The 16,152-nt window shown below is 40.3% G+C and overlaps 1 protein-coding gene across 1 annotated transcript in view; it reads right to left on the reverse strand.

Moving 5' to 3' along the window:
* Nucleotides 1-16,152, reverse strand: part of wtip (WT1 interacting protein) — a 141,820-nt gene that overhangs the window by 22,335 nt on the left and 103,333 nt on the right. The window contains exon 4 of the mRNA XM_060924146.1: nucleotides 76-138. Coding sequence (XP_060780129.1) covers nucleotides 76-138 — 63 coding nt within the window. The remainder of the gene's footprint in view (nucleotides 1-75; nucleotides 139-16,152) is intronic.

The following is a 16,152-nucleotide window of genomic DNA, read 5'->3' on the forward strand; positions in this document are numbered from 1 at the left end:
AATTACCCTGCCGAGTGAAACAACTCATCTGAATACTGATCAGTAAAACAGGGAAAATAAATCGTAATAACGTACCATCTCCATGATGAGGTGTCCACACACGAAACATTTCTCCGCCGTCTGCTGGAAGCCGGAATACTGAAAAACACACACATTCGCACCTTAATTAATACCACACATTGTACACACATGAAACAATAAATGTACTCCAAGGCATTTTATGAGTCTTTGATTGTGAGGAAGAAATTGTTGTACTGTATTCTGTGTGGTTTGTGAATTGAAATCATACAGCGACAGGAAGCCTATGACTCATCACGCCGTTTTATTTTGCATAAAAAAAATGCATGGATTTTTAATAATGTCTATAATCAAACTTGAATAGAACTCTCCTCTTAAGTTAGCTGTTTGGTATTGTGATTATGTTTATCCTGAAAGTTTTAACAGGCAGGTGATGATTCACCCAATTCACGATTCGATTTTCCCTCGATATTTAAAAAAAAAAAAAATTGAATGAAGAAAATTTTATTACCAATAAATGCAACATTTATTTTCCTGTACTTTTGAACGTAAATACACTCACCGGATGCTTTAATAGGAACGTGTTCTTGATTCTAAGATCCCTGTTCTTGGCTGCAGGAGTGGAACCCAATGTGGTCTTCTGTTTTCTGTTGCATGCTGAGATGCTTTTCTGCTCACCACAGTTGTAAAGAGTTGCTATGAGTTACTATATCCTTCCTTCCTGGCAAAAAGGATCGACCCAATCTGTCCATTTTCCTCTGACCCTCTCTTATCAACAAGGCGTTTGTTTCCACCCACAGAACTGTCACTCACTCAACTCTATTATGTTTTTTGTTTTTCCCACCGTTCTGTCTGTGTAAACTCTAGAGACTGTTGTGTGTGAAAACCCCAGGAGATCAGCAGTTTCTGAAATACTCAAACCAGTCCATCTGGCTCAAACCAACACCCATGCCACAGTGAAAGAAAGTCACACTTTGAGATCACAATTTTTCCCGTTCCGATGTTTGAACATTGTGAACATTAAAGTGCATATTCTGGACCAATTTCGTTTTTTTTTTTTTTAAATATGAAAGAATGTCCCTTTATACATTCATCCAGAAGGGTAATTTTGCACAAGGCCATCTGTCTACAGCAGAAAAAAATAAAATAAAACGCGTCTGGAAAAATCCCAAGGGAGTCTAGAGCCACATTCGTGATGTTACCTGCAGATCCGCCAGCAGGCTGCGCGAGCTTTGCACGGTTTCAGTGCACAGCCTGTGTAGACCAAGCGCTCCCATTTCTCTCTCATTGTCCGGTCTTTTGGGAAACGATGAGTACTAATACCATCAAGATTGGTGTTGCTACACCCTCCTACGATACATCTGTTAACCATTTTAATAATTACGCGATAACGTTGAAGAAATTTGCAGAAAACCACCAGGTCGTTTTCTCATAAACAAACCAGCGCTGACGTAGGATTCAGAGCGAGGCGTCCCGCACGCGACGTCCCGAAAATCAATGTTTGCCGGGAAATCCAAATGCCAAGTTTTTTCAGAGGCGGACCAATTCGCCTCAAATGGCTTGATTTCAACTGAATTTTTCTGGTATTGCGCAAGGTAAAAAAAATTGCACAAAATCCAAAATGTGACAGATATTTGACCAAAGTTTAATATAAAATAGGAGAATTACATTGATCTTGCTCCTGAATTTACCCGTGATATGCACTTTAACCGAAGTTCTTGATTTGTATCTGCATGATTTGATGCATTGTGCTGTGCTGCTGTCATATATATATATATATATATATATATATATATATATATATATATTTTTTCCATTTTCTTAATAACCAACAATAATTATTTCCACACATTTGTAAAGGTTGGAGTAAAATATTATATCCTATTAACTAAAATGTTCCTTTTATTAAAAATGAAAACTTTAATAAGTAATCGGCCTTTTCTTAATAAACTTGCATAAACAAGTTTGTTCTCTCTCCCTTTCCTTCTCTTTATCTTTCAACAGTCTGTAAAAATAGAGCTCTGATTTCTTGTTAAATTTGTTTGTACACAATCACACAAGAGCTCTCTCTCATTTTAGATCTCTTTTTTGAGGCATTAGAGCTGTGTTACTTCCACATAGGGTGAAGTCATGTGTATTCTCGCTATTGTACATTATTTGACCCTCTGCTGTCTAAACAACGCAATTACAGCAAGGTAAAACTAAGAGATTATGCAGCCTGATAATAATAGCGATTCATTTTTACACATTTTTAATTTTAATTGATTCAAATCTTCATAAATTTGTAGCGCAATATATCATCACACGATATATTGTGACATGGCTCAAGACAAATGTTTCCAGACTTTAGCATGGCAGCAGCCTTTTATATCCAGTTAAGAATAATATTAATAAACATACAATTAAAACATGTCTAAAGTAATTCTACTTACAGATTCTGAAAAAAAAGACGAATATAAACTTGTTAAACTGTTAAAATTCTGCATTTGCACGTATGTTATGTGCAAAAATCAAATTACGCAATGAAAAGACACATCAATGCTTACCGTCAGTACCTCCGACTTGTTCGTAAGAGAGCTAGCGCTAAATCGACAGGGCTCTAAATCAAGTGCAATTTTAGCGCATTAGTCAATGAAGTAGCTTGTACTGGTTCTGCGAAGTTTCTGCAAATGTTTAACTGCCAGCATTCGTATTGTGAAACAGATTCAAACCTTGACACAGCAATTTTCTGTTCATGAACGGATTATTACAACCCCAATTTCAAAAAAGTTGGGACAAAGTACAAATTGTAAATAAAAACGGAATGCAATGATGTGGAAGTTTCAAAATTCCATATTTTATTCAGAATAGAACATAGATGACGTATCAAATGTTTAAACTGAGAAAATGTATCATTTAAAGAGAAAAATTAGGTGATTTTAAATTTCATGACAACAACGCATCTCAAAAAAGTTGGGACAAGGCCATGTTTACCACTGTGAGACATCCCCTTTTCTCTTTACAACAGTCTGTAAACGTCTGGGGACTGAGGAGACAAGTTGCTCAAGTTTAGGGATAGGAATGTTAACCCATTCTTGTCTAATGTAGGATTCTAGTTGCTCAACTGTCTTAGGCCTTTTTTGTCATATCTTCTGTTTTATGATGCGCCAAATGTTTTCTATGGGTGAAAGATCTGGACTGCAGGCTGGCCAGTTCAGTACCCGGACCCTTCTTCTACGCAGCCATGATGCTGTAATTGATGCAGTATGTGGTTTGGCATTGTCATGTTGGAAAATGCAAGGTCTTCCCTGAAAGAGACGTCGTCTGGATGGGAGCATATGTTGCTCTAGAACCTGGATATACCTTTCAGCATTGATGGTGTCTTTCCAGATGTGTAAGCTGCCCATGCCACACGCACTAATGCAACCCCATACCATCAGAGATGCAGGCTTCTGAACTGAGCGCTGATAACAACTTGGGTCGTCCTTCTCCTCTTTAGTCCGAATGACACGGCGTCCCTGATTTCCATAAAGAACTTCAAATTTTGATTCGTCTGACCACAGAACAGTTTTCCACTTTGCCACAGTCCATTTTAAATGAGCCTTGGCCCAGAGAAGACGTCTGTGCTTCTGGATCATGTTTAGATACGGCTTCTTCTTTGAACTATAGAGTTTTAGCTGGCAACGGCGGATGGCACGGTGAATTGTGTTCACAGATAATGTTCTCTGGAAATATTCCTGAGCCCATTTTGTGATTTCCAATACAGAAGCATGCCTGTATGTGATGCAGTGCCGTCTAAGGGCCCGAAGATCACAGGCACCCAGTATGGTTTTCCGGCCTTGACCCTTACGCACAGAGATTCTTCCAGATTCTCTGAATCTTTTGATGATATTATGCAGTGTAGATGATGATATGTTCAAACTCTTTGCAATTTTACACTGTCGAACTCCTTTCTGATATTGCTCCACTATTTGTCGGCGCAGAATTAGGAGGATTGGTGATCCTCTTCCCATCTTTACTTTGGAGAGCTGCTGCCACTCCAAGATACTCTTTTTATACCCAGTCATGTTAATGACCTATTGCCAATTGACCTAATGAGTTGCAATTTGGTCCTCCAGCTGTTCCTTTTTTGTACCTTTAACTTTTCCAGCCTCTTATTGCCCCTGTCCCAACTTTTTTGAGATGTGTTGCTGCCATGAAATTTCAAATGAGCCAATATTTGGCATGAAATTTCAAAATGTCTCACTTTCGACATTTGATATGTTGTCTATGTTCAATTGTGAATACAGTATCAGTTTTTGAGATTTGTAAATTATTGCATTCCGTTTTTATTTACAATTTGTACTTTGTCCCAACTTTTTTGGAATCAGGGTTGTAAATTAATGACGTCCTCATTTCATTCTGATATAAAATATATTTATTTATGTTCTTCACTGGTCAGTTTTTTGGCTGGATTGGACTGCAAGATCACACACAACAAGTGGCTTGTAGATGTACCGTGACCTGTTGTGAGGCCTGCGGTATACAGAAGATTGAGAGTGCAAATCTTCGACCTTCTAGACAGCCACTGCTGTGGTGTTTAAGAGAATGTTCATTTCATAATTCAGGGTTCTAACTCGACCAAAATATCAGTGTAGTGGCACCAGTCATAACAGCTGGGGGTTCTACATGCTCATGGGTTCTACATGCTCGGAGATGCATTCTAGTGCATTTCCTGGCACTTGCAGGCCTCCCTAAAAGTCACTCTTTTTTAGTAATATGAATGAGATTTTTTTTTTTTGCCAAAAGTTGCTGTGATTGAAGACTTATTACAATGGCGGCATGGTGGTGTAGTGGTTAGCATTGTCACCTCACAGCAAGAAGGTTCTGGGTTCGATCCCAGCGGCTGATGGGGGCCTTTCTGTATGGAGTTTGCATGTTCTCCCCGTGTCTGCGTGGGTTTCCCTATAGAGAGCGTGCACGTGAGGTCACGGGATATTTGTTTATCTGCCATCTTGGACGGCATGGGCGCATAGAACTTAGACGAACCCGTTCTAATTATCAAGTATGTGGGAGTAGATCTTTCGAGAATGGTTATATCTTGTTCAGCATTTGGTTGTACCAATAGACAGGGCCAAAAGGAGGGCCTGTCATTTTATAGATTCCCCGCAGACGAGGAGAGACGCGCAAAATGGGTGTCCGCTGTGCGAAGAGAAAACTGGTACCCCAGTTCTACCAACCGAATTTGTAGTGAACACTTCATATCAGGTAGGTGTAATCTTCTAATTCATTACTCCTAGTACATCTGTTAAGTTGATTTTCGGATTGAATGATAACTGCATAGTCTGTGATTTGTGATTTTTTTTTTCAGACAAAAACATACATATTTACAACCCTGTCATTATCTGGAACTGAGTTTAGATTTCGAACATTCTTACAATAAAACGTCCTGCATAGTCTCTTTATGATAAACGTCTTAATGCCGCTTACCCGTGAGGTTATCAAGTAGACATTCTTCGGAACCTTCCAGAGGTATAGTTGGGATACCCATCCCACAACAAAATATTTATAAGCTTCCAGGCTCTTGTAAGCTTTGAGGGCTTTGCCAGTGTAACACGATTCACAATTAATAAGAAAATTGTAAATGTCGTGGTAGGCCAGATCGGGCAAATCGCCGGCACCGCAGCTCCGAATTTCCCTGAACAAGGATTGCGGCAAATTGTACGGATCTGCAATCCCCAACCTGGAACACTTTTCCACATAACGCTGCCTCACGTCACCTTCAAGATGCTGAACAAACTTAGACAAGTTATCGCGCGATGTAGATGGGGTATTTTCCGAATTTTCTTGGGGATTACTCCCTGGATCCATTACGCTCGCACAAGGTAAACAATCCTGAAGCCATCCAACATGGCGGAGTAAACACGGACGGGTCACGTGACTGCACATCCTCAATTGAGGTATTTCACCCACGTGACCAAGTCACGTGACGCAGCCATTTTGGACGGCACGCTTAAGTCCTTCAGTGCAAGGCGGTATGAGATGGTGGAGACCTTTGCACATTTTAACAAGAAAGTTAGCTGTGATTCGTGTTAAATTGGATCTGTCTTTTATCACAAACACTGTACCCAGCCTTGGTATGGAGCCCTGTTTATTTATTTCTGTGTCCCGTTTCTTTCTAGCCTCTGTTATTGTGTTTTATGTCTGATGTCTGCTACATGCAACCCGAGACAAATTAACACTGCCTTGTTTCACTGCTCAGATGGGTTAACAAACACTGACCCATTTACTTTTTGCTATATATTTTATCAAAATTGCGTTAACTGATAAACTAACCTGAAATGAAATGATCACTGCAAAGTCTGGAGTACTCTGTTGGCTCCCAATCCTGTCTCTTCACAGCTGCAATCCATTTGGCCCTCTTGTCTGGGTCAGTAGGAAACCGGTAGTGATGTGTCGGTCGCGAACGATCCGGTTCAAAGAGCCGGCTCTTTGAAGTGAACGATGGGAGCCGGCTCTTCGGTGGGAGCCGAGTTGGGGAGCCGAATTAGTTTTTTGTCCTTCGGTGCCTCAGAGAGAGAGACTTTCACAAAAAAAGTTGCTGTACGATTGCGTCTTTGTGTTGTCTATTACCATTCAAAGGAAAAAAAGTAGCATGGTGTACGCCTACTTTTTTTGGTTGGGGGGGTTGATGTCATTCACAGCTGCGAAAATACGAAAATTGGTGTAATGCTTAAAGCTGTGGAGCGCAGGGGAGAGGAGTCTGTGAGGCACCTGAGGAGGGGAAAATCAGCTGTGTATTTTATATTGGCAATATAACACAGTTTTGCATTATGTTTGTGAGAAAATAATTTATTAATTGGTAAGTAAGTTTTATTTCTATAGCTAGAACATTGTTACACTGCTATACTTTACAAAGCTTTACAATGGCTACAAAAACTAAAAAATAAAATGGAAAACATCCTATTGATAAAATATAAATAATAATGTAATTAATTAACTAGTTAATTGCAGCAATTAAATCAAAAACAAAATCTCAGGAGCCGTTTGGGAGCCGAAAGAGCCGGCTCCCGAAAAAGAGCCGAAATTCCCATCACTAGAAACGGGTAAAAGGAGCGTCCTGCACGCTGTCCCTGTCTGTTGTGGCAGCCCACAGCACAACAAGCAAACACCATGGTTATTTATAGAGTGCTTACTGACAAATTAATCTATTCTAGGTGTCTGTAACACGTTTTTTTTCAAGCTGGTTCTCCCTGTCTGTCTGCAGCATTAGTATGTAGCTTGACGTTCAAAATGGCGGACACCGGGGCGTCACGTGACCCTGTGACATCAAGTGAAATACCTCAATAGTCCAAAGACATCCATCCATCCATTATCTGTAGCTGCTTATCCTGTTCTACAGGGTCGCAGCCAAAGACATGCAGATTAGGTTAATTGGTGGCTCTAAAGTGACCGTAGGTGTGAATGGTTGTTTGTCTCTACATGTCAGCCCTGCGATGATCTGGCGACTTATCCAGGGTGTACCCCGCCTCTCACCCATAATCAGCCGGGACAGGCTCCAGCTTGCCCATGAGCCTGCACAGGATAAGCGGTTACGGATAATGGATGGATATATTTATGAAATAAGACTAAAACAACCAGTTGATGTTCACCAAGTGTCAGCTTTATTTTCAGCTTCAGCCGTTCAATTACAATACATGACTATCCAGATCTAACTGGCACGGATTACGTGCATGGTGTGTAAGCACCTCTTAACGCGGAAGGCACTTTACCGTGAGCACGGCATAAAGGAGGTAAACCGGACTAGCATGATCAGTGACAATCTCCACATGGAACTACTCGGGCAGCTACGCACTGGACGTGGACTGGAGTTTGTCCGAACGTAGAACATTCTTATAGTTGTGTGCTGTCGCCGTTGCATGGGGATAACAAGAGAAAATTAAACAAGAGACCACATTTTCAAGATTGAGTAGTCTTTTTATTAGTGTAGCAGCAACTTTTACAGGTGTGTCGGCCATATTGTTGGCGTAGCGGGAAGGAAACATTGCGTATCGGCCCGATACGCTAAAAAGGCCGAGTTAGAACCCTACACTCTTGATCTGGCCCAGATGCCTGTTCTGCTCATACAATACCTATTCTGTGTGAGGCTACAGGGGGCGCTGCTGGTTTCTGATGGACTACAGGAAGGAGTTAAATAGTTTGGGGACAGTAGAGGGGCACAATGAGAGAGCAATCTCCAGCACTCTGCACGCTCCCTACATGAACAAAGTATTAGATCTAATACTAAGAACTTAGCAATGCTCTAAACTGTATTTTTCACAGTACAAGGTTATAACCATGGAGGCATTCGCAGGGCTACATCTTTTGTATCTTTAGTTTGAAAACAGAGATGTGTGTGGGTGTATTCAACTAAAAATTGGAAACATGCAGGTATAATTGTACAATTATCTGGACAAAGGTCCATATAAGCAACTACCATGGAGACAGCAGTTCACGTTCTGCTATTAAACATTAATGAGGAGCTCATGGGCATAAATAAAAATTTTATTTTTTTTCCGCAGTGGTGCTTCACAGCAACACGGAACGGTTCAGATCTATTATGAACATGAAACGGGAGAATAAACTCAGTTTTTCAGTCGTGTTTAAAATTGCTGTTTTCGTCCTTGACTACTTTTGAACAAGACTTCACGAATTAGAAAAAAAAAAAAATCTGTCAAGGTCTGTGAAAACGTTTTTCTTTCTCCAGCTAAATAATTTACACGAATGCACATAACAGAGGATGTGATACAGAAGCTGCGATGGTTCATGTATTTAAAAAAAAAAAAAAGATTAAAAAAAAAAAAGCTGAAGGTGCCGAACTGCATTTTTTTATACACAGCTCTGATTCGTTATCCTTTGAGCGTTTGGTTTGATGACCTTGAGGTTGAAGTGTATCTTTAGAACTCATAATTAAATCTTAAAACCCTTGTTGAACCTTTGAAGAGTTAATTTACATTGCTCATGACTCAGAGAAAAGAAACACGAAGCTTTTTTGGTAATAAATTAGTAGCAGATTTAAAACATCCAAGCATACATAAACTTCAACCTGAGATCGGTCAGGATAGATAAAAGACAAATTAAAAACCTTCAGTTTTTCAGCCGGTTATTTTGCATATTGAAGCATTCTGGGTCAATAATACTGCAACAATTAACAAACTGTACATAATCCATAGTCATAATCCAAATGAATCCTCCAAAAGTAAAGTAAACATGCACTGGTTTTTGGTAGTGCTGGGCAATGTGAGGATACAAAATCAGTATTGTGATATTTTACGTCACAATACACAATACGGTTTTCTTCGATATTGTGTTTTACATCAGAATTACAGACTGTGATATGAAGCAGAGGATTAAATGTTAAAATTTAAAATTTGCACTGATTTTGGAAAGTAAATAAAGTTTTACAGAAATTTTCACTGCCTTTTTTTAATTTTATTTTTAAAAAGCAATACCTTTATTCGCCAACATATCAAGTGTTTTACTGTAAAATACACCACTTGTATTTTTCATATGAGCTCCATCCAGGGCACGGAGAACCAAAACCGTGACATAAAATCTCTACATGTGACTCGTGAGGAAATCGATGAATTGTTTTGATAAATTTGGGGACTTTTTGTTTGTGAATGTGTCGATATAATAAAAAGGAAATCACACATTGGCTTGAAGATATGAAGTTTATCTTCTCGTGTTGAAAAACTCGCATTTTTAATACGAAATCTGTCACGGATCTGAGTGACATATTTAAATAATATTGGCTGGTTTTTCTTGTGGTATATGACATTATATATATATATATATATATATATATATATATATATATATATAGTCGAAGACGAGTAGCTGAATAGAATATATCTGATAGACCACGAAAAAAACCCAGCCAATATTATTATTTTTATTATTATTATTACGGGGTGGCACGGTGGTGTAGTGGTTAGTGCTGTCACCTCACAGCAAGAAGGTCCGGGTTCGAGCCCCGTGGCCGGCGAGGGCCTTTCTGTGTGGAGTTTGCATGTTCTCCCCGTGTCCGCGTGGGTTTCCTCCGGGTGCTCCGGTTTCCCCCACAGTCCAAAGACATGCAGGTTAGGTTAACTGGTGACTCTAAATTGACCGTAGGTGTGAATGTGAGTGTGAATGGTTGTCCGTGTCTATGTGTCAGCCTTGTGATGACCTGGCAACTTGTCCAGGGTGTACCCCGCCTTTCGCCCGTAGTCAGCTGGGATAGGCTCCAGCCTGCCTGCGACCCTGTAGAACAGGATAAAGCGGCTAGAGATGATGAGATGAGATTATTATTACACATTCCTTTCGGGTGTTCAACGCATCTTTCTCTTTCAAAATTCTCTCAAAATCTTCCATATTTAATGAAGCAAACCTGACGGCCATGTTTGTTTACAAATTGTCAGTCGCTCGCTAGCGCGGAAGTTTTACGCCTCTGATGTGTGACGTCATGTTGTCTTGACAGCCATGCAATACCGTCAACCATATTCAACGCTCGTTCTCCATTGGGTAGAGTGACGTAATACACGTAGGATAAGTGATATGCTAACAATATTGCATGCTGTCAAACCAAATGAATGAAACCCGCTAGAAGGGAATAGAACACGTTTTTATTCCATTGAAAAAGTGTCCTGTATGGATAATAATTAAATAATATTGGCTGGCATTGAGTGGTATATCAGATATAGTCCATTCAGCTAGCATGATATTGAATGAGTCGAAGATGAGTAGCTCAATGGAATCTAAAAAAAAAAAAAAGCCAGCCAATATTATTATTATACATACACGCTCTTCATATCAGCACTCTCGAAGGCCAACACTAGCTTACCCGCGACTCGATGCTGTTAGCATGGCAGTCCAGTTACATTCCAGCCGGTGTAATGTTAGCGAAGGCCAGTGCTAACGCAGTCAAGCCGAATATTATAAATTTCCCTGTGTAATTTACTCAGTTACTTTTAAAATCAAACATCGACAACTACACACAACGTAGCAACCTGGCAGCCAAAATTCTCTCAAAATCTTACACTTTTAACGAAGCAAACCTGGCGGCCATGTTTGTTTACAAATTGTCACAGTCGCACACAAGCGCGGAGGTTTTACATCTCCGACGTGTGACGTCATGTTGTCTTGACAACCATGCAATATCGTAAACCATATTCAATGCTCATTCTCCAGTGGGTAGAGTGACGTAATACATATAGGATAAGCAATATACTAACAATATTGCATGCTATCGAACCAAATGAATGAAACCCGCCAGAGAGGAATAGAACACTTTTATTCCATCAAAAAGTGTCCTGTATGTATAATAATTCCCTATATTTCACTCCGATGAGGTCACTCCCAGTGTTTTCCCGATGACTAGACATACGTTGTCAAAATGGTTCAAAACTAAAATTCTTTTGATTAACTTACGTTTTTTTTTTTTTTTGTGGCTGGTGTCCATATAATATAAAGAACATTACACGGTGGGGTGAAGATATGAAGTTTATCTTCTCGCTCACTTGTGAAATATACATTCACCACTCGAAAATAAACTTCATATCTTTGCGCAACCATGTAATGTCCTCTATTTATCGAAAGTCTTCAGGTATGATATAGACGATATGATATTTTGGTCTCGTTGTCTGTCCTTTGTTGTAGGCCGATGGTATTTAAGTGTGGATTTAAACACTGCTGTACCAACAACCGAGCACATACACATATCCATATTCCTTTGTTGTCTGGGTGGATGTTTTTAGTCAACAGGTTGCAAACGTCTTAAGGAAGGAAATGACCTCAAAGTTGACCATCTGCCTGCCCTCTGGCCATCAGAGGAGAAGCTGCTGCACTGGGGTGGATCCAGGAACTGGACTGTTAGAAAATAGCATATTCCATTGTTTGACCTTGATTTCTATTGTTTGTATGTATTCCATGGTTGCCATAAAGTCTAATAAGGCACAAATCTTATTGAGCATTATATTCTATCCTCGGCGCTACTGGAATCGGTGGATGAGTACGTGGATGAGTCTACAATGGTAGCAGGTGGGCTTTATGACAAGCTGGTCAATACCAGCAAACCCCCTCCACCACCTTGTATACTGTGGATGGACCATCTGTCAGACCCCCGGTGTCAGGGGCAATTATCATAGTAATCAATTCAAAAAGGAGGAGGAAAGAGACACACACCTACCATATGACCAAGACTCACAAAGACTACAAGAAGGGGATAAAGCTCTTAAACTCAGAAGATTTATGAATGTAGAAATCAATTTTATTCTTGCCGCACTGGCTTGCATTGTTTCTTCACAGCTCCAGGGTCCCAGGGTCAATCCTAAGATTGGGTTACTCTACGTGTCCATCCGGATTTCCTCTGGGTTCCCTGGTTTCCTCGAACATCCCAGAAACATGCCAGAAGTTGTCTAGCAATGATAAATTCCATCTGAAGGAGTGTGCGCATGGTGCCCAATGATGGGTTTGGCGCCTCATTCATGGTGTATTCCAACCTCATGCTCAGCGCTCCTGGGATAGACTCCGGGTTCCACCAGGACCCAGACCAGGAGAAATCACTTACAGAGGAAGGAAGGAATTTCAGTGTTGTCATGATAGAAATTCATAATGTATGATATGATCAGGTATCCAACACATTCCACCAAAAAAAATTTAAACAAATTTCATACTGCTTTAAAAAAAGAGTTCACTTTTTTGGAGTAAACTCTTTACAAGTCACTTGTGTCTCCTATAAGGCAATGAGGGAACATTTTCCAACTATGTTATCACTTTTATCTATTAAAGAACGTATCATCATGTGAAGAACATCAATCCCCGAACGTGTAATACGTATACAGTTTATAGATTCACCAAAGACTGTTATAAATCAAACCTCGTCTTCTGTATGGATGACGGAAAATTAACCCTTCTACAACCATTATATTTTCCAGATCATAAAAAATAACAAATCTGCAGTAAAGATTTTCCATAATTATCCAGGCAATCCAGATTTTTGAACAGTTTTCATAACAATTTACAGTACTGTGCAAAAGTCTTAGCCCCCCTGTTTTTTTTTTCATACAAACTTTATGGGTTTCTATTTGATGACTTCTACATTACTGAGTCAAAAACATTCCAAAAACATTTTCGAGTTCCAAACATTTGTTTTCCAGGACAAAATTAAATGTTACAAAAACAACAAGATCAACCGTGAGCTACTGCTCACTTATGTATCCCCCGAGCTAGACCCCGAAGCCGTTTGTTTTCAGGATAATGGCTGGCTGATGAAATTATTGGCTGGCTAGCTGACTCAGCCAAAACCTTAATGGCTGCTGCAGCCACCAAAATGTTTATGGCTACAAATGGCTGATACTGGACGTCACTGTGTGGCATATATCCGGGCGAACGGATCAAACAAATGGGGGGAATAAATAGCAAATTACCACGGGTCCCCTGGTCTCTTACTTCATTGTAAATATAAATCTAGCAAGATTGTAGTTCAATGCTAATAATAAGCTAATCTGGATTGTTCGAGGAAGGCATCTAGCTATCTACTCTCACTAGCAATGACCAGTGAAGGACTGGCAGCTATCTTACTATGATGAAAGTAGAGTGGTGGAGTACTTTTTTTTTTATCAATCTCGAAGTATGTGAAACAAACAAACAAACAAAAAATACCTTTACACTTTCCCTCAGCAGCGGCAAAGAATGCAGCCATCTCGTCGATATCGGAGTCGATTGATGCTCTGGGTGGGTTCCCGGGTTCCCCAGTGTATCGTGGTAACGGTGTGAGGGGCGGGAAGCCAGACAGGTAGTCACAACGGCAAGCTTGTGGTGGCTCTCTGTGCTGTGATATCAGTTCTAAATCTCTACAGTGTATGCCTATACGTCTCTATTGTGTTACTACTAGTGTGTACAGTTGATCATGTTTGTGTCACTTTTCTTGTAGCTCATGATGTGGATAAACCCATTATTTGATGTACACAATTCTTAGTGGCTCAGCCAAATTTTATTAGATAGCGGCTCAAATTGGCTTACAAAATTATTGGCTGGCGGCGGCTCAAATTCTAAATGGCGGTTTTAGCGGCGCCTGGCGGCGGCTTCGGGGTCTACCCCGAGCAATCGAAGGAATAGGACACTTATTATGAATGCTGACTTCAACAAATAATTAACCCTGAAACAAGTAAGTAAAGAGCAGTGTTCTCCCCAGGGATTTCAAATAGCATCCTGATAAACTGTTATTTTGAAATAGCATTTTGCTTCTTGAAATAGTGTCAAAATCCACCCTATGGAGCACTTGCATGTGACGTCACAGCCGATCCAGATTGTGACAGACGCCATCTTGTCGGTCAAACGCCATATTCCGCCTTCTACTTCTACTTCTGCTTTTACTTCTACCTTTTCTTCTGGAAAACCCTACTATATACAATTCTACTACAACGGCTGCGGCTACAAGCTCTCCCTACCTGTGCACGTTTTTTTATGTTTTTTGTGTGTATTTTTGCGTGTTGTTCGTCTGTACCGGACTTCAATATCCACTACAACCGTATGGACTTACTGGACATTGGTTTCCAGCAGAAAATGACGGTTTGTAGCGATTTCCATCGCATGCACAACATTCTGGACGAGAAAAAAAAACATTCCGGACGAGATAGCGAGACCAGCGGGGTCTCCGTGGATTGTTATCGGAAGCAAAGGGAAGGAGGCGGCGCCGGGAGCGGAAGCAAAAGCGAGGCTGCAGAGCCGGCCTGTTGACTAAGCTCAGAAAACAGCTACTCAAATCTCCACTGCCAAGCCTCTATCTCTCCAACGCCAGATCCATGTAAACAAGACGGACGAGCTGGAATTACCTTATTCTATTCTATAATCGGCTGGTCAGTGCTATACTCAATACTTAAGTGACTTACCCGTCCAATGAGGATTCTTGTTTACAAGATGCCACATCTGAGTCGCTGACAAATCCTGAATTTCTGTAAAGATAACTGTCCAGAGATTTATAAGCACGCAGTGCTTCACCACTGAACAGCGAGGGAAAGTTAATGAGGTAATTATACACGTCCGGGTATTCCGCTGGCAGTTCAAAATCCGGTCGTGAAAACTCCGTCCGGTAAGCCATAAGGATCACAAATCTGTAGATCGTTTATTTTAGACATATATCTAGTTATCTGTTCATTAGAAAAATGAGCCGTGTAGTCCGTCGGTTGAAATTGATCCATTCTGCACACGAGTGCAGCAGTATTCAGCGGTGTTTTTGACCGACAAGATGGCGGTTGTGTACTTTCCGGTCACGTGACTGCAAGATCTCTATAGGTTTCGTAAATACATTCAGTCGGTAAACAGGAAGTCAATGTGCGACAGACCTGAAAACAGTATACACGGTATAGAAGCTCGGTACCAAATATCAAGCAGTTGTGATTTGTAGTTACTGAGAAAAATGTTCGGAAAATTTTGTAAATCCACGCTATATGTTTCGTAAACACATTCAGTCGGTAAACAGGAAGTCAATGTGCGACACACCTGAAAACTGTATACACGGTATAGAACCCCAAGCTGAAGCTCGATACCAAATATCAAGCAGTTGTGATTTGTAGTTGCTGAGAAAAATGTTATGAAAATTTTGTAAATCCACGTTATAGGTTTCATAAATACATTCAGTCGGTAAACAGGAAGTTGATGTGTGACAGACCTGAAAACGGTACACACGATATAGAACCCCAAGCTGAAGTTTGGTACCAAGTGGCTATGATTTGTGGTTGCTGAGAAAAAAGGTGTTTCGGACGGACGGAAATACGGAGATACAGACGGACAGAGGTAAAAATAAAGCAGCCGGAGTGGGGGTATCAAAAGTTTGCATCTGAGCAGCATATTACATAAGAGCCCACTTTTCAGATTAAAAAGGAAAACATAATGAAGGCTGCTGGCAAAATTTTGCTGCAAAATGAAGAAGCGAGTGTGACAAAGTTTCCAGAAGAACTGTGGCCGGTTCTGTAAGATGCTCAGTAAAACCTACAGCTCATTTCCGCATAAAACAGCACTCATTGGACCTCAGACTACTATTTTTTTTAAAAAAGCAAAGGGTCGTCTCACACCAAATATTAACTTTGTTTTGCTTGTTATGGCTTACTGCTTATAGTATTTTTATAATGTTGAAACATTCATCTCATCTCATTA

Source organism: Neoarius graeffei, chromosome 6 (assembly GCF_027579695.1).
Source record: "Neoarius graeffei isolate fNeoGra1 chromosome 6, fNeoGra1.pri, whole genome shotgun sequence".
NCBI classification, from domain to species: domain Eukaryota; kingdom Metazoa; phylum Chordata; class Actinopteri; order Siluriformes; family Ariidae; genus Neoarius; species Neoarius graeffei.